Below are 23,748 nucleotides of genomic sequence, written 5' to 3'. Positions count from 1 at the left end.
CCAGTGCCCCAGCCACTATGGGCGCTGCCATCTTTGTGATGGAGTGACAATTCCCCTTTCATTAGATAGGATAAGAGTTATTATCATGGAGTTAAATGCTCAGGTTAAATATTAAAAACTTTTAGCCGAGACCGGTTTGGCTCAATGGATAGAGTGTCGGCTTGGGGACTGAAGAGTCCCGGGTTCGATTCCGGTCAAGGGCATGTACCTTGGTTGCGGGCACATCCCCAGTAGGGGGTGTGCAAGAGGCAGCTAATCGATGACTCCCTCTCATGGATGTTTCTAACTCTCTATCTCTCTCCCTTCCTCTCTGTACAAATTCAATAAAATATATTAAAATATATATATATTTAAAAAAAATATTTAAAACTTTTAAAGGGTCCAGAAAACCATAGTGAACCTTAAGTTGGCACCTCAGGAATAACCACAGAGCTCCCTCCCCCGGGGGGGGGGGGGGGGGGGGGGGGGGGGGGAGTGGGGAAGAGCCTGAACACAGTAACCCCTGAGCCTTGTGTTCTGGAACAGAACCTGGGAGAATGAGGAGGATGGAGGCTGGCTGTCTCTGGAGCCAGATGGGGGAGTCAGCACCAGGGATTCTGGCCAAACATCTGTCCACAGATCCCAGCAGTCCTTTAGTACCATCAGCAACAGCACCTAGCACTCCTACAATGCCTACTGCAACTGGACTCAACACCCTTTGATCCAGAAGAAGCCCATGGTTGTGCTGGCCTCCCTGTTGCTACTGCTGCTGGGGCTGGAGCTGATCCTGGTCTGCATGGGACTGGAGGTGGCCCCCTTACCAGTTTACCAAGAGATCTTCATCTACTGCATGGTCAAGGACCACTGGGATTTCCAGTTTTTTGACATGCCTATCTCGAGAAGTGAGCTAGCAGCGATCCATGTCAAACCCTAGCAGCCTCCTCTCATCCCCAGGGAGCAAGCTCCTGGGCCAGTGCGGTATCCAGAGTTTGCTCAAAAAGTTTGGGGCTTGCAGACCCCAGGCATTTCCAAGGGGTCTTGGAAAGTCACCCCTTGCCTGCTCTGTGCTTTAACTTATTTGAGGGCCCTGAGGCTACTGAGGGGTAATAAAAGGAGTTCCTCTATCCAAAAAAGAACCACAGAGCCTTCAGGCAAGACAGCAGTTTTTCCTCTTCTCTTTGCATGATTAATTAATGATGGCTGACAGAAATTCAGTGACTTTATACTCTGGTGTGAGGACTCCAAAATATGTTGTGACGTTAAAAACATGAACTTCCTGCTGAAACTGGTTTGGCTCAGTGGATAGAGCGTCAGTCTGTGGACCGAAGAGTCCCAGGTTCAATTCCGGTCAAGGTTGCGGGCACATCCCCGGTAGGAGATGTGCAGGAGGCAGCTGGTCGATGTTTCTCTCTCATCGATGTTTCTAGCTCTCTATCCCTCTCCCTTCCTCTTGGTAAAAAAAAATCAATATATATTTTTTAAATGTACTTCCTTATGACCTAATCGTGTCACAAGAGGGCTCAAGGAGTAAATTTACAAGCTGTATTTTGATTTCTGTGTAGATGAATATGGAATTTTAGGCCCAGTGAGTATTTACGGAATAACAGAAGAATGGAGAGAAGGAGGAGAATGGAAAAACAAGTTGGGGTGGGGGACAAACTAGTATTACTACCATAAAACAGTTTGCTTGGTTCTTTCCTAACCCTTTTAAACAAAACAATAAAGTATGAGTAATATTTCACACACACAAACACACACACACACACACACACACACACACACACACACACACACATCTACCTCCTAATATAATAAAAAGTGTGAACAATCTGGAGTTTAAAATAGAATATATGCCTCCCAAATACGATGGCATCTCTAGAAAGATTTCCTTTCGTTGGCTTTATTTGGCTACTCTCAGAATTTGTTTACATGCACAAAACATGTAAACATTTAATGCATACCAGACACTCCTCCAGCCATCGTGGGCACAAAGATAAACAAGGACTTTCCATCTCTGAGGGAGCTGAGGGCCAAAGTTTTTTAAAACGTATATGTCAGATCAGCAGACTAGTCAGTAATGACTGCCCAATTCCCACCCCAGCCAAACACACTCAAGAAAACCACACACAGATGATGATGACTCTATGTCCATTATGTGGATGGGCTTTAGGCTAGTGGGATAGAACTAACATGGCATTTTATGAAGTTTACATTCCTAAAAAACTGTCTTTGCAAACCAAAGCAATTGAACCTAAAGCAAGAGAAAAATGTTCTTGCCTGATATTTATCTTCTTTCAAAAAGAAAAAACAAAACAAACAAAAAAAAAAAAAAAAAAAAAACAAGCCAACACTTATTACAATTTTTTTAAATTTCTAACAGAAATGAACCAAAATCTTTCCCCTAGAAAGTCATTTAGGTCACTGCCTTCCCCACTTAGCCTATCCTTTAGATCCTCTCTAGCTGACCACTCCCCATGCCTACCATAAAAATGAAAGGAAAGGAAGGAGAGGGTGGGGGAACAGAAGTGTGGTCTGTGGTATAAGAATTCTCTACTCCCATCTTAGTTGCAACAATGCACAGTGTATTTAATTGAGCTGCAAAGCAGCTAAGTGAGTTGACATCAAGGAATATTCTGCATAAGAAGCCATATCTATCAGCCCCTGCACAGGCATTCATATGTGAACCACAAGTGACACGAATGTCTGTCACCACCTTCACAAGCAAGCAAGGTGACTCCAAACCCTGCATATCTAGAGAACCAACGCTGTGTGCTTCCGGGAGGGTCAGGTACTCCTGAAACCATGAGGGGTATCTGTTTACAGCTGTCCTTTGTGGGTAAAGAGGCAAGGAGGGCAAAAGCACGTGACAAAGACATTCATACTTAAAGCCTAGGAAGAGCTTTATGGGAGGAAGGGAAGAAACTGGTACTCAGTTTCCGTGGCAACCACAAAGCATGTTAGACCATAATTTGCATGGGAGGTAGAAGGGATATCCCTGCAGAGCTCTGGAGTAACAGAAAAAGGAAATGACCACGGCAGTAATAAAACTGCCTCCAATGAAATTCTAGTCATTTATCTTCAACAAATAGATGTAGCAGAAGCCTGTGAGCTTACTAAGAACCTTAAAGCAAATTATGGGGTTAGTGCCCATTTCCCAAGTAAGTCAAAGGTAACCTGTTTCCCCGAAAATAAGACAGTGTCTTATATTAATTTTTTCTCCCAAAGTTGCGCTAGGTCTTATTTTCAGGGGATGTCTTATTTTCGGGGAAACACAGTATTTTGCCAATCTTTCACCCTGACTAAGACACATGTACTCTGGGCTGGGTCCATGTTTCCTGTTCCTTCCTTCATACTTGAAACTATGGGCGTTAACCTCTTAGGACTATCTTGTGTGTTTATGCAGAAATAATCATCTACGAAGATGTCTCTATACAGAACACCAATATCTAGCAGAAAAAAAATATTGTTAAAGGGAGCCCAGCTTCACACATAATTCAAAGAAAGTTAATAGTAAATTTTAAAGTAAATCACACATAGCCAAAAAAAAGTGGACAGCAAAGATGCATTTCTCCCTGCTTTAGATTCCTATGCAGTGTTTCTCCATATACATCAAGGGTGCTACCCCAGTCCAATTACCCAGGCCAGATATGTGATGCTTTAACACACTTAATGCCCATGATAATTTTATAACTCAAGACAGGATGAAGCCAGTGTAAATTTATACTGAAGCCCTTCTGATCAAAATCAGAGAACAACAGTGATAGCTACCAAATAGCACAGTACTCCCGAACTCCTTTTAATTAGCCACGGAATTCTTATGCTTTAGGCCAACTCGGAAGGAAGGAAGGAAGGAAGGAAGGAAGGAAGGAAGGAAGGAAGGCAGGCAGGCAGGCAGGCAGGAAGGAAGGACGGACGGACGGACTGAAGATCGAGGCTTGTTTTTCAAAAGTGAAGACAGAAGCTCACCTGTTCCTTTAAATAATGGAAAGCAGTTAATGCTGTCTTTCACCATGTAGTCAACAAATATTCATTGCCTCTAAGCACATCTTGGCTTAGAGTCATCTGGGGACTAATGCTGAAGCATATCAGGCTCCTACCTAATGTTAAGAGGTTATTTAATTTGTTGTAACTGCAACAAATTTGGATCAGCCCTAGCTGTGCTGGTCCAAATGGAAGCCTCCCCAGCTGTCAGCCCACCGCACAGTCCCTGCAGGGCCTCTCAATCAGTGTGTCTTTGCTGTCACCAGGAAGGGGTGGTGAGGGGATATGCTGTGCTCCTGGTCTCACTACACGTGACTTCTTACATCAACTACAAAAAATGTGTCAATTCTGAGGCTTCTATAAGACAGAAAACTGTCCCGTGACCTATAAATTTTCCACCAACAAATATGTATGCCCTTTCTAAATATCAACTAGCCCTTATCTCAAGCTCAGCATGCTAGTAAAGAAAAGTTACTAAGTAAATCCTGCCCCTTCCCAGCCCTCTGGTGGGTGAGGCAGATCAAGTCCTAAAGTATACCAGGCCCTCCAGAAGCAGCCTGCACAGAGAATTCCCTCATGTGTTAAAGCTCAGCCCCACCCAAGGATAACCAAGGGGCTTGATCTTCCTGCTCTGCAGGTCTCCAGCGGCTGTGGTCTCCTCTGGGGACAAGCAGCCCAACCGCTCAATTGCTCTTCGTCTGATCAATGTGGCTCCCTAGCGTATTGGATCGATTGAGCCCCAAGCACCCGGCCTGCTCCTTTTCATTATGTTGCCCGAGAAGCCAGAAGGTGGCTCCCATAACACTGCCAGAAAGTTACAAAAGGAACTCCACCATGGAGTCCAGAGCGCAGCAAGAGTAAGAAGAGTCCTTCCTCCTTCACATCCATAGAAGGAAGAAACTAAGTCACATGCCACCTTTCTGTCCTTATCCTAACTTCCCTAGGCACTCCCTTAGGATCCCACAGAGGTCACATCGCATCTTCCATGGCACTCTCCACACTGCATTGCATGATTTGCTCCTGTTTCTTCTTGCTGGAATGGAGATTGCCTGGACCACAACATCAGGCTTAAAGAATAACCTTCTAGATCCATCCCAGTATCTGGCAAACAACTTGTAGTTTGATGAATAAATTAGCACCCCTGGACACATCTTTGCTGGGGGTCACACTCCTTACTCTGCGAGTTAAAATGGGATCTCTTTGCCCAGCCCTCAGAACTCTCAAAAATATTTGAAAGCACATCACCTCCATCTCTCTTCATCATCACTAACCCATTCAAGATGAATATAGAATACTGACAATATACCAAGAGAATTAGCTCTTGGGCAAGGTGCAGTCATCTGTGCCTCAGTTTTCTCATCAATAAAATGGGGGTGGATAATAAAAGACTATGCCAAAGGGCTTTCTGTGAGAATTAAATAGGCTAATACATGGAAAAAATTTAGAACAGTGGCTGGCATACCACCATGTAAATACATAAGCAGAATATGAATTAACAGGTGTTTGTCACAGTCATGGGAGAATTAGTTTCTTTGGGGAAACTAACTCTCCCAGGGAGAGTTAAGAGTAGAAACAGGGATTCAAAACCAGTCTACTAGTAAACAGAACACACATGTGCTTCAGCCAGTGAGAACCTCTGGCACAATCAGAAATGCTCTCACAGCTTTCTGCTATCCAGTTTAAGTCATTTGACTCTGTTTCACCTTATAATCATCTTATCTGGGAAAACACTTAAGAGCAAGGGTAAGGTATAGAGAGATCAGGGATACAGACTCCTCTCCCAAACTTGAACAGAAGGAAAGGGAAGCAGATCTGTAAGCAGGCACCATGAAGTAAGCCAATTACTTTTACCCCTCAAAACCCACCAACTCCAGTCAGCTAAATGAAAAGTAAAATAAAAGGGTATTGTCCCAGAGGGACTAGAAACAACCCACTACAATGACAAAGTAATCACAAATCTATTTGGAACAGCCACCTGAAATAGAATAGTCAACCAGTTGTTACATGTTCTCATATCCAGGATAAACCCCTTTCCTCAGTGTCCTTGTGCATGAAAAGCATGACCTCTAACCTCTCATTCTCGAGGACTCCAGAGATTATTCCAAAAGCAAAATGTGTGTTGATCAAGATAAATTACTAACTTTTTGTTCTTTTTATTGATTTCTGAGAGGAAGGATGAGGGAGAGAAAAGCATCAATAATGAGAGAAAAACCACTGATCAGCAGTTTGCATGTCCCCTCCATTGGGGATCAAGCCCACAGCCTGGGCATGCGCTCCGACCTGGGAATTGAACTGTGACCTCCTGGTTCATAGGTAGAAGCTCAACCACTGGCCCACTGCAACTGGGCGCTACTAATGTTTTCTTCCTTTCCATCTACTGCTTGGTTTACAATGAAGAAAATATTTTTTTAATTTCATTAAAGAAGGAATGCAAACACTGGAAGTAAAGAGAACACTAACTAAGTTATATGATCTGAGCAGCCACAAGGGGTCTGCACTGCACAAAGGTACTCAGCTGAGGGGGTAGTGGGGTTGTGATCCTGCCATGTTTTGCTCACCAAGTCAGGTACTATGGCACAAAAGGAGTGCCCTTCTGGAATTTGTCTGTCAAAGAGGTACATGAAGGTGATGTGGTATAATGTAAAAGTCCAGGATTACAGCTACAAAAACTTGGGTTCAAACCCTCACTTTACTACTTTTAAGAAATGTGTCATTAGTAAGGTACAGTAAACTTTGCTGACTCAGCTATAAAACAAGGATGATAAAACTTTGCAGGCATTTCATGAAAATTAAGGTAAGATTTACTTATTTATTAGCACACTGCTAAAGAGGCAGGCAGTCCTTCCTTTAGAGGCAGAAGTTCTAGAACTTCATGCCCTCTCGTGGAGTGAGATTTTTTTTTTTTAATAGATCATTGCTTCCTTACTTTGAAATTGTCTTTTTCGTTGCATTAGGGCTTAATACAATCCTCAGTTTTCTCTTTTAATGACTTACAAAAATAAATGAACAGATTATGACTATGGTAAGTCTCTATCTGCAGAGGGATACTGTTTGGAAACCACCAATAGTACTGAACACTATATATACTATGTTTTTTCCTATACATACAAACTCTTTCACTTACAGAAAAACGGTTTCTCGTTGGCATGAACACTCTTGCATTTTGGGGCCATTAAGTAAAACAAGAACTCCTTAAACATAAGCTCTACAGTAACACCCCAGTCCACCTGATAACTGAGGGCTAATAAGTGACTAACGGACATAGCAATACAGCATGAATATGCTGAACAAAGGGATGAATCATATTCCAGGTGGGACAGAGCAAGACAGCATGAGGTTCTATCATACTACTCAGAATAGCACATAATTTAAAACTATGAATTGTATGCTTCTGAAATTTTCCATTTAATGTTTAGACTGCAACTGACCACGAGTAACTGAAACCATATATAAGAGGGGACTGTTGTAGTTATATTTCCTGGTGGTGTGTTTTGCTCTCCCTCATTTAGCATTCAAAGAATAGATTAGAACTTTTGCTTCTGGCTAATACCAAGTTTTAGAGACAAAATTTACTTCCTGTCTGAAAAAACTAAAATCCACATGAGACAATCAACAGCACATAATAAAGCACTCTAATCCCAAAAGACAGGAAACAAATGATTGCTCAGCTTACTACCTTGAGAATTTTCAGGCCATGGCACAAGGAGGGGGAATTCAAGTACAGACTAGAGCAGGCATGTCAAACTCAGCCTGTGGAGTGCATGCCATGAGTTTGACATGCTTGGTCTAGACTGCAGTGTTTCCCAAAGTGTGGTATGTGTACCCCTAGGGGTATGGGAAGAGTTTGGTGGGGGTACGCATTGCACCGGAGTTTGGTGGGGATATGCACTGCACCGTGTTTAGCTGCGCCTAATTCTACGTTCTCATGAGAACGAGGAGTACTCAGCGTTACAAAAATTATAGAAGGTGTACACACATATGTCAAAAGTTTGGGAAACAGCCGAAACCGGTTTGGCTCAGTGGATAGAGCGTCGGCCTGCGGACTGAAAGGTCCCAGGTTCGATTCCGGTTAAGGGCAAGTACCTTGGTTGTGGGCACATCCCCAGTAGGGGGTGTGCAAGAGGCAGCTGATCAAAGTCTCTCTCTCTCTCATCAATGTTTCTAACTCTCTATCCCTCTCTCTTTCTCTCTGTAAAAAATCAATAAACTATATTAATAAAAAAAAAAAAAAGTTTGGGAAACACTGGTCTAGAGGAATCTTGAGTTGAGAAGGCACTGAGAGTTTGGGGAGGTCAAGGATAGAAGAGAATCTGTCTGGCAAAGTACCAGAGAGGGGAGAATCAAATAAAAAACTCTGGATCTGCCGAGGGGCCTCCTCTAGTGCTAGTACGTGCTGAGTCCCAGCAAGCACAGTGTGAGGAAACTGCCCAAGAAAGTATGACAACAAGGAGTTAGAGGGAACAGTCCCTGAATCCCACACAGGGCCAGTGTAGGAAATAGGCTTCTGTGATCCATCTTCAACATAGTCAACTTTTAATGGAAAAGGTGACTGAATTTACCCAGGCCAAACAGAATGTAGGGAGGAGGGAAGATGATATAAGAACAAAGAACAGTACATGAGTCTGCATCATGGTGGAAACACTCAAGGCACCTGCCTTAAGTAGACAGGAGGAGATGGCAGACAACTAGAAAAGGCCTCAGCCCATTTTTTTCTTTTTTAATAACCCAGTAAGAGACAATAAGATCTAGGTGAAATATGAGGAAACTGTTAATCCCATACTACTCAGCCAATGAGGAACCAGAGGAGGGACTCTCGCACCTTAAGGATAAAAGGATATGATCCCTATTCCATGTGTGCCTGTATAACTGGATGGACACCCACACTTGTAAGAATATATTAAAAGTCTCGTTTTCACCATACTTCTGTCTCTGAGTCTGTTATTTTAATTCAGATAGGAGAGCATTTCTTACAGCCAGGAACAGTGCCTGCACCTATTGTCTAAAATGGTTAAGCATCATGATTCACAGAATATCAGATAAACTCATTTGAGTTTGGCTGAGTGGTGGGGAAAATTTAATCCTATAGCAATAACTTTCTGGTCCTATCTAACAAAGTTGAAAGCCAAGGCCAAAAGGATCAAAATGCTTTCTAATAATTTCATCACACCCTAGAGTAATGCTCAAAAATAGGCAGAGAATTATAAATATATCCAGCAGCCAACAAAGAAAAAATACCTGCCTCACATAAGAAATTACCAAAAAAGCAAAACACCAAAAGACCATATTAACAAGGAACATCAATCCAAACTGAACCATAAATGACATAGATGACAGAATTATAGACAAACATATTAAAGCATCTGTTATAACTTATACCATATATTCAAGAAAGGAGAGCAAGCTAAACATATGCTAGGAAAGGCACTGAAGATACAAAGATCAAAATCTAACTTTTAAGACAGAAACAACAACCTCTATTTAAAAGTACATGTCTCCGAAATCAGTTTGGCTCAGCAGATAGTGCGTCAGCCTGCGGACTGAAAGGTCCCGGGTTCGATTCCGGTCAAGGGCATGTACCTTGGTTGCGGACACATCCCCAGTAGGGGGTGTGCAAGAGGCAGCTGATCGATGAATCTCTCTCATCGATGTTTCTAGCTCTCTATCCCTCTCTCTTCCTCTCTGTAATAAATCAATAAAAAATATTTTTTTTAAAGTACATGTCCACAGATTTGGAATAGAAACTACTTAAAATGAAACACAGGAGGGGGGAAACAGACCAGAACAAAATGAACAGAAAAAAACATCAATGAGCTATGGGACAACTTCAAGAAGACAACAAATAATGTGCAACTTTCCAAAACTAATGAAATCTTCAGAACTAAAATTCAATAACTCCAAACACAAGAAACATAAAGTAAACTATAACAAAGGGAACTGCATGATAGAATATAATAAAATCTTAAGAAATTGGGGAGAATGATACTTCTTAGAGAGTTAAGAATGACAATAGACTTCCTATCAAAAACAATTCAAACCTGGAGATAGTGGAGTGGAGCCCATCTTTACATCACTGTGGAGATGCTAGGAACCCTAGAATTCCATACCCAGCAAAAATATATTTTAAAAATGAAGAATTTCTTACAACTACATGTGATTCTACAGTTCTCATAAAATATAAATATGTCCTTTAAATTATGGTGTGAAAGACCTTTAAATACCTTTTTCAACATAGTACAAAAGTTGAAATAGTCATCAAAACCCAGCAGATCTATATAGAAATGTTTAAGGTCCTTCAGGTAAAAGGAAAAGGAAAATGACCCCAGAAAGATATTTAAATAAAATTTTAAAAAATTAAAAAAAGGAAAGCAGAACATCAGAACTGGCAACTATCTAGATTCTAGATAAATAAAATGAGCAGGCAGGCTGGACACATCTACCTTTACTTTATATTTAATTCCACAATTGAAGATGTCACATAATATTCCATTCCCCAATTTTTTATATTTAATTCCACAAATTGAAGATGTCACATAATATTCCATTCCTTATTTATTTAAGTGAAGACTATGTTTCAGTTAAGGTAACTTTAGAATTAAAATTATGACAGTGCTAACCCCTATTTTGTAAAAACTCTCCAAGGTTGTAACAACAAAATAATTTGCAATAGCCTGGTAAATAAAGGTATCTAAACCTAAAGTTAAGAAAAATATATCATAGCTCTGTATTGCTTTTTTGTTTTGAATTTGGCAATAAAAGCAAGTGCATTTAACATTAAACAATACACTGATGCATTTTGTTAAAGAAAAATGTAAAAATTATTTAGGGTCTTCAAATTCTGAACATCATTCACACTGAGTAACTCCAATTTCTAACACTGCCAAGAAAGAATCCCGTGTGTGTGTGTGTGTTGTTGTTGTTGTTGTTGTTGGGGGTGGGGGAAGATGTACTATCATCCTTTCAAACTTGGGGGTTTAAAATTATTTTATATCAACACTGGAGGCCAGTGCACGGATTTGTGCACAAGTGGGGTCCCTCTGCCTGGCCTGCACCCTCTTGCAATCGGGACCTCTCGGGGAATGTCAGAGAGCTGGTTTTGGCCCGATCCCCACAGGCTAGGCCGAGTGACCCCACTCGTGCACAAATCCTATACACAGGGCCAGTTTCGGCCCAATCCCCATAGACCAGGCTAAGGGACCCCATCAGTGCACGATTCTGAGCATCAGCCTATAGTATGCATACAAGATAATTAGTTACTCTCTTTTTCCTACCCCTTCTCCCCCTTCCCTCTAAGATTCATCAGTCTGTTCCATGTTTCCATACCAGTGTGCTAAACCTCTACCACCTGCTGGTCAGTGCACGTCATAGCTACCAATTGAATGGTCAAATGGTAGCTTAGGCATACATAGCTACCAATTGAATGGTCAAATGGTAGCTTAGGCATACACACACACACACACACACACACACACACACACACCCCATATTTTCCAGCGTATAAGACGACTTTTGAAACAAAAAGTCAACCAAAAATCGTGGGTCGTCTTATACGCCGAGTATGTCCCGAAAAACGTCTCGGTATGCCTCTAAACAAATTTTCCAACTCGATCCCGCACCAATCACTGCAAGGCTGCTCGGACCGCCTCTCTAACTCAGCCAATCCAAGCAGGCTTTTTATGCATGCAAATTATACATGTTCTGTACCCGAAGCTACACTGTGTTCTAGTAAAAAGCCTGCTCAGACTGGCCAGAGTCAGAGAGGTGATCTATTAAAAAAAGAACTGGTGTTGCCTCGGAAGTGGGGAGTAGTCTTACACAGCGAATATAGGCCTAAACCTATGTTTTAACGTAAAATTAGGGGGTCATCTTATACGCCAGAAAATACGGTGTGTGTGTGTGTGTGTGTGTGTGTGTGTGTGTGTGTGTGTGTGTATATGAGGCCCAGTACATGGGAGAGGGGGGTGTCCCCTCAGCTGAGCCTGCACCCTCTCCAGTCATGGACCCATCAGGGACATCCCTCTAATAATCTGGGACCACTGGCTCCTAACTGCTCACCTGCCTGCCTGCTTGATTGCCCCTAACTGCCCTTCTGCCGGCCTAGTCAACCTCAACTGCCTCACCACCACCACCACTGACCTGGTCGCCACTTACTGCCGCCCCCGCCCCCTTCCCGACCCCCTTGCCGGCCTGGTTGCCCCACACAGCCTGCTGCTCAGTCATTTAGTCGTCCCTCACTAACCCCTCTGCCAGCCTGGTCACCCCACGCAGCCTGTTCAAGTCCGTTCAGTTGCCATGGTCGCTTAGGCTCTTATATATATAGATAGATACAGTAGAGTCACAGTGCATGAAATTAGTACATGGGAGGGTGGGAGGGGTCCTTCAGCATGGCCTGCACCCTCTCACAATAACGGACCTATTGGGGGATGTCTGACTGCCGGTGTAGGCCGGATCCAATCAGCAGTTAGACATCCCTCTCACAATCCAGACCGCTGGCTCCAAACTGCTTGCCTGCCTGCCTGATTGCCCCTAATAACTTGCCTGCTTGCCTGATCACCTGCCTTTACCATTCACCTGCCAGCCTGATCACCCCTAGCCACTTGCCTGCCTGCCTGATCTCCCCTATCACCTCTTCCTAACTGCCTGATCACCCCTAACTACTCACCTGCTTGCTTGATTGCACCTAACTGCTCCCTGGGGGACTGGGCCAGCCTGGGTGGTTTTCTGCACATTCCAACCAGGAATGTTTTAATAGGGGGTCTCCAAAAACTTGAACTGGAAAACAGTGCTCAGATTTCAGGCATAATGTGCTATTAGCAGGATTTCTATCACAATTAAACTCTAATTCTGAGCTCTCAACAGTATGGACAAACTACCCTTCACTACCTCCAAAGTTTCTTATTTGTCACTATCCCATTTCTCTCCACTTCAAACCAAGGTAACAAATGAAACCCTTAATTCTGATCTTCCTCACCACAAGGGAACAGCAAACCTCAATGAAATAATTTCCCACCAGAAGTCACGTCCAAATACTGCAAGACTGAGGACTGTAGGGCTGACTAGTACACGTGCAATAACAGGCTCATGTTATAGCGGTAGGTGCCCAGGCGTCCACAATCCCACAATCCTCTGGTTGCATACTTCCTGTTTTTTCTTTCTCCTCCTTAACTGGTGTTTCCTTCAGTCGTGTTACAACATCCAAGGCCTCTAGTTGGAGAGGATTTTTCTGTTTGACATTGATAGCTTTTTACTATTTGGGATCAGTGAAGTTTCGGGGTACTGTTGCTGCCATGAACGTGTCAGTCCCAGGCGCACTTATGAAACAATCACCCATTCAGTCCACTGCTGTCACCATCCTGGCTCACAATGAGGAAGGTGCTGTGCTGAGCAGTCTTCCACTCAGACCTTCCTCTTCCTTCCCCAGAACACTCCAAACCTGCCCTGGGGCCAACCACCCCAACGCTGCAGACCCTTAAGACCTTCCCCTATGTCTTCGAATTTCCCCCATCAAACTGCACCCTAGTGTATTGCCTAGAGGTGCCCCTAACCACTCCCTCAGGGGGTGGGGCCAGCCTGGGCGAGGGGCCGTGGTGTTGTGGTCTCTGGTTGTTCCACCATTTCGGTCACTGGGTTTTATTATATAAGAAGATAGTGACAGCAAACAGATATAATCAGGAAAACATTTACACTGGCAATTCACCTGAGGGGAAAAATTCTCTGCACTAAGTCATGGCATCCTCACCCTTAAAACAATTCACATTCAAAATCCAATCTACTGAAAGAGGACTAGCTTTGAAATCAGTAAGTCTTCCTATCTAATAAAGGAGAAATATGCTAATTGACCCTTAGACGATCACAAAGATGGTGGTGCCCACAGCCAATAAGAAGGGAATATGTTAACTAACTGCTACACCCTCAAAGATGGTGGCACCCACAGCCACAAGATGGCGGCGCCCAGTCCCCCTCAGCCCCTCAGCCACCCAGGGCTGGCACAAGGTACAGGCAAGCCTCACATGGCGGCTGTCCAGCCACCAGGGCCGCCCAAGGCTCAGGCAACCAGGGCCAGCCAAGGCATGCACTGCTGGCAGTGGCAGCAGCAGGGGTATGATGGGGCATCGCCTTACCCTGATTGCTGGGTTGCTTCCTGTCCCTGAGGGCTTTAGGACTATGTGACGGGGCATGCCAGCCTGAGGGAACCCTGTTCCAATGCATGAATTTTCATGCACTGGGCCTCTAGTATACTATAAAAGGCCTAACTAAAATATATGAGGTCTTCTGTTATTTAACAAGAAGAAAAGTTATGTGCTTGCAGAGGCATAGTCTGCACTTTTTACTCTCCCAACCTCATCTCACTTCTGCCTGCTCTGTGCAAGCAAATACCTGGTCACACCAAGCTTTGAGAAGGAAATTTCACACTATACAACAACAAAGATCCTTCCTGTGACTCAATTACTTCAAAAGAGGGATACACTTTTCCATCTGCCCACAGATGTCTGCTGACGGTGGTATTATGGAGGGAAGACAGAAATCACAATTTATAAAATCAAAATCCCTATAAATCACGTTTGCCAAATCTCCAATGAATGTGCATATTCACATGTAGCAATTCATGTGTCACATACACTGATGATAGCTAATAATATCTAGCACACAGTACTTATTATGAACTTGAGTGCTCTTCATGAATTAACTTTTCAGCACATAACCACCATGCAGTAATTATTATTGTCATAGACCAGTAGTCGGCAAACTGTGGCTCGTGAGCCACATGCAGCTCTTTTGCCCCTTGAGTGTGGCTCTTCCACAAAATACCACGAGCAGACGCGCACATACAGTGCAATTGAAACTTTGTGGCCCGTGAGTAGAAGTCGGTTTTCGGCTCTCAAAAGAAATTTCAATCGTTATAAACAGATAACCTCTATCTCCACAACAACCATTCCAGAGTCCATCAGTCAATCCACACCTGACAGACAAAATCTATCCACTCTGTTTCCTGAAAATACTCATATAATTCTTGCAGGAAATACAAATTTTACAACAGTGTATTAGTACAGGCAATATAAGGTGGGGAGAAGGGTAAGGAGCTAGGTAGGTATAATCACCGTCAAATTCAGAAAAGGCCTATGAAAGGCTGAAAGTCTATAGTTTCCATTCTAAACATAAAAAACTACATTATAAGTTTAAAAATTATTTTAAACACCTACCACAATGATTTTTTAAAAAGGGCAGTGGGATGGGGGAAAGGAAAGCCAACACGAGGAATTCCCACCACACCAAGACTTTCAGCTCTTCAATGGCTGGGCAGAAATGTCCATCAAACAGGCAAAGAACTTCTAGAGAGAGGGTGGCTTTTCCTTTTATAAAGAGTGACTTTAGCCCTAGCCAGTTTGACTCAATGAATAGAGTGTCAGCGTGGGGACTGAAGGGTCTCAGGTTCAATTCTGGTCAAGGGCATGTACATTGATTGCAGGTTCAATCCCCAGCCCGCGTCAGGCAAGCAACCAATCAATGTATCTCTCTCACATCGATATTTCTCTATTTCTCCCTCTTCTTTCCACTGTCTAGAATTCAATGGAGGAAATATCAAAGAGGGGGGGGGGGGGGGACGACGGACTTTAGAGGATGACATTTTAACGGCTAGGCAAAATGATACCTTTCATTTTTAATTCTGTCAAGAAAAATAATTACTATAATCTCTGGAATCTACTGCTTCCTATGTGCCACAAAACTTCCAAATTTCATTTAACTAAAAGCAAAACATAGCGTAGGGGGTTTCCTGTAGAAAAATAACACTTTGCACACACATTTTCTAACTGAAGACTTAAAAAGCATCATCAGAAAATGGAATTGTTTCCATTTATAGGTTGGAAAATCAGGGCATAAACTACACCATAGACTAACTTTTCTTAAGGAAGCCACACATAAAAATTCCTTTCTTTCCCTCTCCCAACCAAAACAAAATGTATATTAACTGCTATTCCTAAAACCAAGTATCTATAAAGAGTAATTAACTGAATAAGAAGAGCTAGCAGTTTATATCATTCCACAAATGTACAGACTGCTTGCTTTTTCCAAAGCAAATATATAAATCATGACCTGGATTTTTACAATTCATTGTATGATGTATAAATGACAACAGAAAATGCAAAGTCAACTATAAAACCTGCTCTTCCAAATGTATTTGTGAGGGTTAGGGAATTTTAGACACAATGTTAAAAGTAGCATCTAAACCAGAATCCACCTAAACTTAAAAGTGACATTTTGAAATAACCACTTTAAAAAGTTACTCTGAACTTGACTCCTTAGAGGCAGAGATATAAAATGAAGGGGAGCCCGGCAGTATGAATATTTCAACCAATGTGCTACAAGAATCTTTAAACCATACAATACCTGACTATTTAGGCAGGGGCACTGACTGCTTTTCCCTTAGATTGTCAAATAAAACAATGACAATAACCAACACAATAGCCATATAAGTGTGAATGAATCAAAATTATACCTTTTTTTTTTGTCATATTGGCAAAAAGTATATTTTTTAGTGTGTCGCAGAATTTTACAAATTAGTTTATGTGTGCCATGGAATAAAAAGGAAGAAAATTGCTGCAGTATACTAACAAAACCCCAAGAATTCAGGTTCCAGTTCACACATTCTGCCTTAGAAGACAGGGTTCCTACCAAATTATTTATACTAAATATTTATATTAACTACCTGTGGGGTTAAAAAAAAAAAAAGTGAGCAGAAAAGTATTAAAAGTTATTATTTTGTAGTTATCACATACCCAGCAACATTGTGAAATACATGTCCCTAACTTCCCCACCTGTTGATCAATTACAAAGTCCTTCACCGGTAATACAGGCTACCACAGACCAGCCCTAAACCTAGCCTGACATGTTAACCATCTTCAGTAAGTCTCTGGTAGATTTCAGATGTTTGGTACATTAAAAATTAGAGTAGATTAGCAATAATGAAATTTGCCTTAAGTTCATCCTGAATGAAGGTTCTCTTTTTCACTAGCCTAGAGATTAAAAGCTAAATTCTTTGCATACAGCTGCCACACCACACCAGTGTACCACGCAAAGAGGAAGCCAGCAGCACTGTCATCTGAGAAAGGAGCCAGGGACAAAGGACCCCTCCAAGAGAATGAGGCCTGCTGATCTTCACCATCAAGTTCCCACGCTGCCTGGGTCTTACCAGAGGTGAGGGTGATGGACAGTTACACAACACAGCTAAAGGAATGGGTGCAATCACTTCCAACCACACAGTCGTAGAATTTTGCTCCACAAACGGAGATGAAAGATGACGTCAGATGTATGAGAATCTACCATGTTTGGAAGCTTGGATAGCATTACATATTCTACAATAATATATTTACTGGTTTGGTTTAGCACATCCTGAGCTCCCCTCCTCTAATGATAATGTAGTTCTCAAATTGAGGCAGAGCAATATGTTAGACACTCACCAAAGAGTCCTTAAAAAGGGTAGCATACAAATTCCAGTACACTGGCAGAGATACTTCTTATTCATGCTTGCTAACTGAATAACAAATCCAGTGACATCCAAGACAAGGTGCTGATGATTACAAGAAAACTGAGGATGGAACTTAATACAGGCGCTGTATCATGGAACTTTTTAAACAAAGACACTCCATGTTGGCGAAAAATAAACTAACACTTGGTGGGATGCACCTCAAATTTCAGATCCAAAGTATAATTCTGTTAAGTATTTGAAATATCTACTCATGCCTAAAATCGTTTTTGATTTTCCACCATACTCAGTTCTTCAATAGATATAAACATCTAGACAGTTTCCAAAGTATAACGATAATTCTGTAGAAAGAGTAAACAGGGAAGACCAGACCAGGGGAAATCTTTCTCCTTTCCCAACCTCTCAAACCAACAGACTCTAAGAAAATGTCATTAATCTAGTCATCCAGGAAAACGTTAAGTATGAGAATGGAAAAGAAACAAAATGAAATATAAATTCTAAATGGTAAATTGTGGGGGGACAAAACATAAGATATGAAATAAAACAGATAATGAGCAAAAGGTTTTCTAAAACACCCAATTGAAAGCATCATTATATAATGTCACCGCCATTGTTTGACCATGAAACCACAATCTCTTAGCTACCACAGCCAACTTCCTTATCCAACCAACTTACATTTATTTTTAAAAGTCATAAAATAAATAAATAAATAAATAAAACCTGCTGGTAAACTCCAAGTTTTAAAAGCTTATTCTACAACTACTAACCTGATTAAACACCATATGGATTTTGCTTTCCTGATTTTTTTTTTTTGATTTTTTTTTTTTTTTTTTTGGGGGGGGGGGTTCAGAAACACACTTAATTCTTTAAATTCTTAGAAACATTTCTTTTTAGGAATTACAAAACACCATCTATTATACTCAAGAAATACTACTAATAAAAAATCTATTAAAATAAACATAAGGCAGGTTTGGCAGGCATGGCTCAGTGGTTGAGCATTAACCTATGAACCAGGAGGTCAGGGCTTGATTCCTAGTCAAGGCTCGTGCCAGGCTTGTGAGCTCGATCCCCACTACAGGGTGTGCAGAAGGCAGTTAATCAATGATTCTCTCTCATCGTTGATGTTTCTATCAATCTTTCCCTCTCCCTTTCTTTCTAAAATCAATAAAAATAAATATAAGAATTACACATTGGTAACTCTGGCCATTTTTTATGGCAATAACATGTTTTATTTGGCCCATACCATTTTTTGAGTGTATTTATTTTCAGTTATAATTAATGGACTATATTTTGATACCAGGACATTTAATATAAAAATTCAGAACTTTGACTCCTCTATGAAAAACCAGGAGACTGCGTGAATGGGCCCAAGTTTGTTTCCATGTGACAAAAACTGACGGCTCCTTTGCAGTCCCTGGTTTAAAGCACCAATACTTTCAGTCTTGAGTACTAACCTTTTCCTCGACGGCCCTTCTTCAAAATCTGAAGAACTAACATCGTTGCTAGTAGAGGACACTTGGGATGCATCATCCTTCTCATTCTCTGACTGTTCTGATGCTGGTCCTAATCCCTTAGACTGGCCATTACCAAGGAGCCCTACGGGTGAGAAAAGAGGACAAACACTTAAACACATGACATCAGGAAGCAGCACTTTACCACAGTTAACCCTACACAATGGCTTGTGATTGATAGAGAAGAATTTAAAGGCAAATAGCTCTTTTGAATGGGGAGAGAGAAAAATCATACCTCATCTAATTTGAACCTTTTACAAGAGTGAATGCCTAACAAATTAAACAATTTTAATAGTTAAAAAAAAAATTCAAGCAGAAAATTTTAATTATAATAATATACTGAAGGATTCTTCTTTAAGTACATAAATATCTTTTAGGGCTGGGAGTGGAAGAGAAGAAAGGCATCTCAAGTATTACCAATTCAAACTAGTTAACCTTGAAGGTCTAAATATTTACTCTAGAAATATAATGAAGTCCTTTTTGGAATTGCCTTCAGGGACTAGTACCTGCCATATAAGAAAAAGTGTCATTACTGTATAACCATATCTTAGTTATTAACTAGAAATCCTACTACCCAACTTCCTCTTCATAGCAATCCTATATAATAAAAGGATAATATGCAAATCAACTGAATGCCAGAACAACTGGTCACTATGATGTGCACTGACCACCAGGGGCAAACGTTCAACGTAGGAGCTGCCCCTTGGTGATCAGTGTGCTCCCAGAAGTCGGGCTCATGGCTCACAAACGCAGTGACGGTGGTGGGAGCCTCTCCCAACTCCAAGCCAGTGCTAACAATGTCAGATTGCAGGCTTAGGCCCACTTCCTAAGCCTGCAGTTGGACATCACTCAAGAGCTTTTGGACTACAAGCAGGCACAGGCCGGGCTTAGGGGACCCCACCACCACCAAGTGCACGAATTTCGTGCCCCAGGCCTCTAGTCCATTATATTAGACAGTCACCATATTTGCCTTTGACTGTCTTAAAGTATCAGGACTATCTATTACTACATTTATAGCACCATGTAGAAGAGGGAGTTGTAGAGGCCCAGCATGTGTAATTATACTGGAGAAAGTTCCTAGGGAAGGGTTATGCCCTGTAATATGGAAGTATTTAACATGCATTAAGACCATATTAATGGGTGACAGTTGAATAAAAAGCCTGAGGGGTTTTCTAGCATTCAGATGTCCTTGCATCTAAGGTTCTTGATACAACGTAGATTCTACCCATGAGGACGCTTATACCAACAAAAGTGTCCACAAAAACTGACCCCCAATTTCACAGTCTAGTCACCAGCCTCAGGGGCATCAGTAGGAATGCTAGCACAGTATCTGTAAAATAGTCATGGGACTTGGCTTTTAAACGAAGCCAAATGTGCTGGGTGACCCCCTGATTTTAGTTCTTCTAAATGTTCCACCAATTTTGTAGACACTTAATTCGCTGTATTAGATCCCTTTTAGGTTCTGTTAGTTGCACTAAACACTATGTAGATTACAGTCCTATATATTGGTTAAAATTTTCTGAAAGAACATTGTACACTGCAACAAAGCCCTGGGACTTGACCTGTTTATGCATGCAGTTCTTCAGTTATCTATTTTTACATCATTTCAGAGTATCTGTAATAACATGAGGTTGGAAATCTAATTCAGTGCAGTAAATACAATCCTGCAGCTGTTACTGACACATGTGGCTTTGGGAGTCATGAATACAATATGGGAATGAAAATGTATACAACTTCCCGAAGAAAGAGAAATGTGGGGAGTTTGCACTGAGGTCAAAAAGGGACATAACTGTATATAAACCTATGAGTCTAAGGGTAGAACTGTGGCTGACATTTCAAAGATTAGAGCTGTGCTCATTACAGTGGTCATTACTGAGCATATAGAACGTGGCTAGCATGAATGAGTTAAAACATTTTCATTATTAATTAATAATGTCATTAATTCTTGATATAGTTTGGATATATTTTATCAAATATACTAAAATTAATCTTACCTGCTTTTTAAATTTTTTTAATGTAGCTCTAGAAAACTAAAACTACATATGTAGGTTGAAATTACACCTTTATGTATCAACACTAAATTAAAACACTTTGGTAATGTCACATTGTGGATAGGAGAGTTACTAGCCCAACTAAACAGCCCAACAAACAGTAGGAAGATACAGATAACTGATTTAGGAAACGAGCCAGGGACATAATATGTAGCATATGTAAAAAGAAGACAAGATGAATGAATTGCCACACTTGAAAATGAAAAATTCACAGTAAGAATTCTAGTTCAGCATCGTATGTAAAATTAATAAGAAAAAAAAGCAGATATGAATCTAAATATGTGAACTCTTGGTTGAGTTCCAATATTTCAATAGTACCTAAGTACATAAAGGAGAATAAAGCAAGAAAGAAGAGAGGGAATATATATTCATCCACTCATTTTCTTAAAACCCCCATATGCCCGGGATACAGGCAACCCAAACAAAATCTAAATTCCAGGGAGAGGAGATAGATGGACAAGCATACATGGTTGCACCAGTTATTAGTATGTGCAAAGAAGAAACTTTCACTTATAGGGCAAGAAGAAGTGATAGAGAAGGGCAATGAATATGACTCAGTGGAGCCAGCAAGCAAGCTTGCAATACCAGTGCAAGAAGATCAAAGGTGGAATTTGCATTATGCCTAAAAACAGAACATGAAAACCAGTGTGACAAGTGGTGTTGAAGGAGGAGTAAAAAGAAGTGTATTTTTTTTTTTTTTTTGTGAGAGTGTGAGTGTGTGTGTGTGTGTGTGTGTGTGTGCACGGTGTTTTTTGTTTATTTTTTATCTCAATTTTCTAATTTTTTATAATTAAACTACTAGAGGCCTGGTGCACAAAATTTGACATAGTTTGGATATATTTTATCAAATATACTAAAATTAGTATAGGAGTAGACCTTCCTTCCCCTGGCTGCCAACACCAGATTTCCTAGTAGCCCTGGCTTTGTCCAAAAGGACGTCAAGTCTAATTAGCATATTATGCTTTTATTATTATAGTTTACAGATGTCCCCCATTTTCCCTCCCTTTTGTCCATCTCCACTCAACCTCCACTGTCCGCCCCGACCAGGCCTTCACAACATTACTGTCTACTAGAGGCCCGATGCACAAAGATTGGTGCAAGAATATGCCTTCCTTCCCCTGGCTGCCGGTACTGCCTTTGCTCCGGCCTGGAGCTGCCCTTCTGTCTTCCCATGCTGCACAGAGGCCCAGGCAGCTGGGCCAGTGCGGAATACCTGCTTCATCGCCATGGCAATAGCGCAGGCATTCTGTCCTGCCCTGCTGGGCGCCTGAGTATGCAAATTAATCCATTATCTTTGTTGGGTAAATTTGCATACTCGCTCCTGATTGGCTGGTGGGCGTTGAAGTTACAGTCAATTTGCATATTACTCTTTTATTAGTGTAGATGTCCGTGGATATGCATACATGTTCTCTGGTTAATCTCTTCCAGTCTCCTCTACCTTCCTCACCTTAGAGATCTGTGTGTCCATTCTATGCATCCACACCTCTGGTGCTGTTTTATGCATTAGGGAAATGAAATACAGGAAAAGGAAAGAGAGAAGAGAGAGGAGAAAGGAGAGGGAGAGGGGGGAAGATGGAGGAAGAGACGAATGGTTTTGAAAATATATTTGGATCAAGGAGGAAATAAGGAAGAACTAGACGCTGCTAGGTGAAGGTGGGGAAGAAATGCTGCCTTACCCTTAGGTACATAAAAAGACCTTAAGTATTTTCTGAGTGAGGAAGCAACAAGTGAGTGAATGATTTAGCAGAGAAATGTTAAGATATTCAGTAACAGCTATACACTTGTCCTTCTAACAAGAATAATCTCGCCAAAACTGGTTTGGCTCAGTGGATAGAGTGTCAGCCTATGGACTGAAATGTAGCAGGTTCTATTCCGGTCAGGGGCATGTACATTGGTTGCAGGCACATCTCCAATAGGGGGTGTGCAAGAGGCAGCTGGTCGATGTTTCTCTCTCATTGATGTTTCTAGCTCTCTATCCCTCTCCTCTTCCTCTCTGTAAAAAAATCAATAAAATATATATTTTCTTAAAAAAATAGAAAAATCTCAGTAGATTGTAGACAGTATTAGTGATTCTCAAACTTGATCATGAGTAAAAAATCACCTGGAGATCTCTGTCAAATGCAGTCCCCTAGTCCTCAACCCAGTTATGCTTTTCTAACAAATTCCCAGCTGGTACTGAAGCTGCTCTGGCTGGTCCAGAAACTACCTTTTTAGAAACACTATTGTAGGAGAAAACGAGGTTCAAACCCGTAAGAGACCTGATATCCTTAAAACACTATAAAGCTCTAGGCAAGTGCGAATGAAGTCTAAGAAAATCAATTATACTGCACAAACTATCACCATACAACTCACAGTTTAAGAAACACACATCTGATTTATCTTCACAGAAAAGAAACAGCATGTGGCCAGGCTGGTGCTGAATTTCCCCAGAGCAAACGGGATGTGGGGGAGAGAGGATGAGAGTTATTAATGTGACTGATAGCAAGAGTCCTAGGAAGATTCCAGGGGGCGGAGGCAACTAGAGAAGGCCCCAGCTCTTTTTTTTTTTTTTTTTTTTTTTTTTTTTTTTTTTTTTAAATAACCCAGTGCTCCCAGCAAGACCTAGACAACCTATTAGGAAACAGGTGACCAAATAGTACTCAGCCAGTGAGGAACTGGAGGAGGGTCTAAATAAATAGGTTATGTTCCTTGGCCGGTTGTGATCCAGTAAAATGGGAACCCGCTCTTAAAAGTGTTATTAAAAGTC

At 41.4% G+C, this 23,748-nt stretch overlaps 1 protein-coding gene across 4 annotated transcripts in view; it reads right to left on the bottom strand.

The window, feature by feature from the left end:
• JARID2 (jumonji and AT-rich interaction domain containing 2) overlaps nucleotides 1–23,748 on the bottom strand; it is a 282,451-nt gene that overhangs the window by 92,723 nt on the left and 165,980 nt on the right. For all 4 annotated transcript variants that reach the window (XM_084872717.1, XM_084872716.1, XM_084872715.1 and 1 more), the window contains one exon: nucleotides 18,895–19,036. In XM_084872717.1, coding sequence (XP_084728843.1) covers nucleotides 18,895–19,036 — 142 coding nt within the window. The remainder of the gene's footprint in view (nucleotides 1–18,894; nucleotides 19,037–23,748) is intronic.

Source organism: Pipistrellus hanaki, assembly GCF_964339955.1.
Source record: "Pipistrellus hanaki genome assembly, chromosome: 2".
NCBI lineage: Eukaryota > Metazoa > Chordata > Mammalia > Chiroptera > Vespertilionidae > Pipistrellus > Pipistrellus hanaki.
The sequence above is the reverse complement of the archived record's forward strand: the minus strand, read 5'-3'. Positions and strand labels throughout refer to the sequence as shown.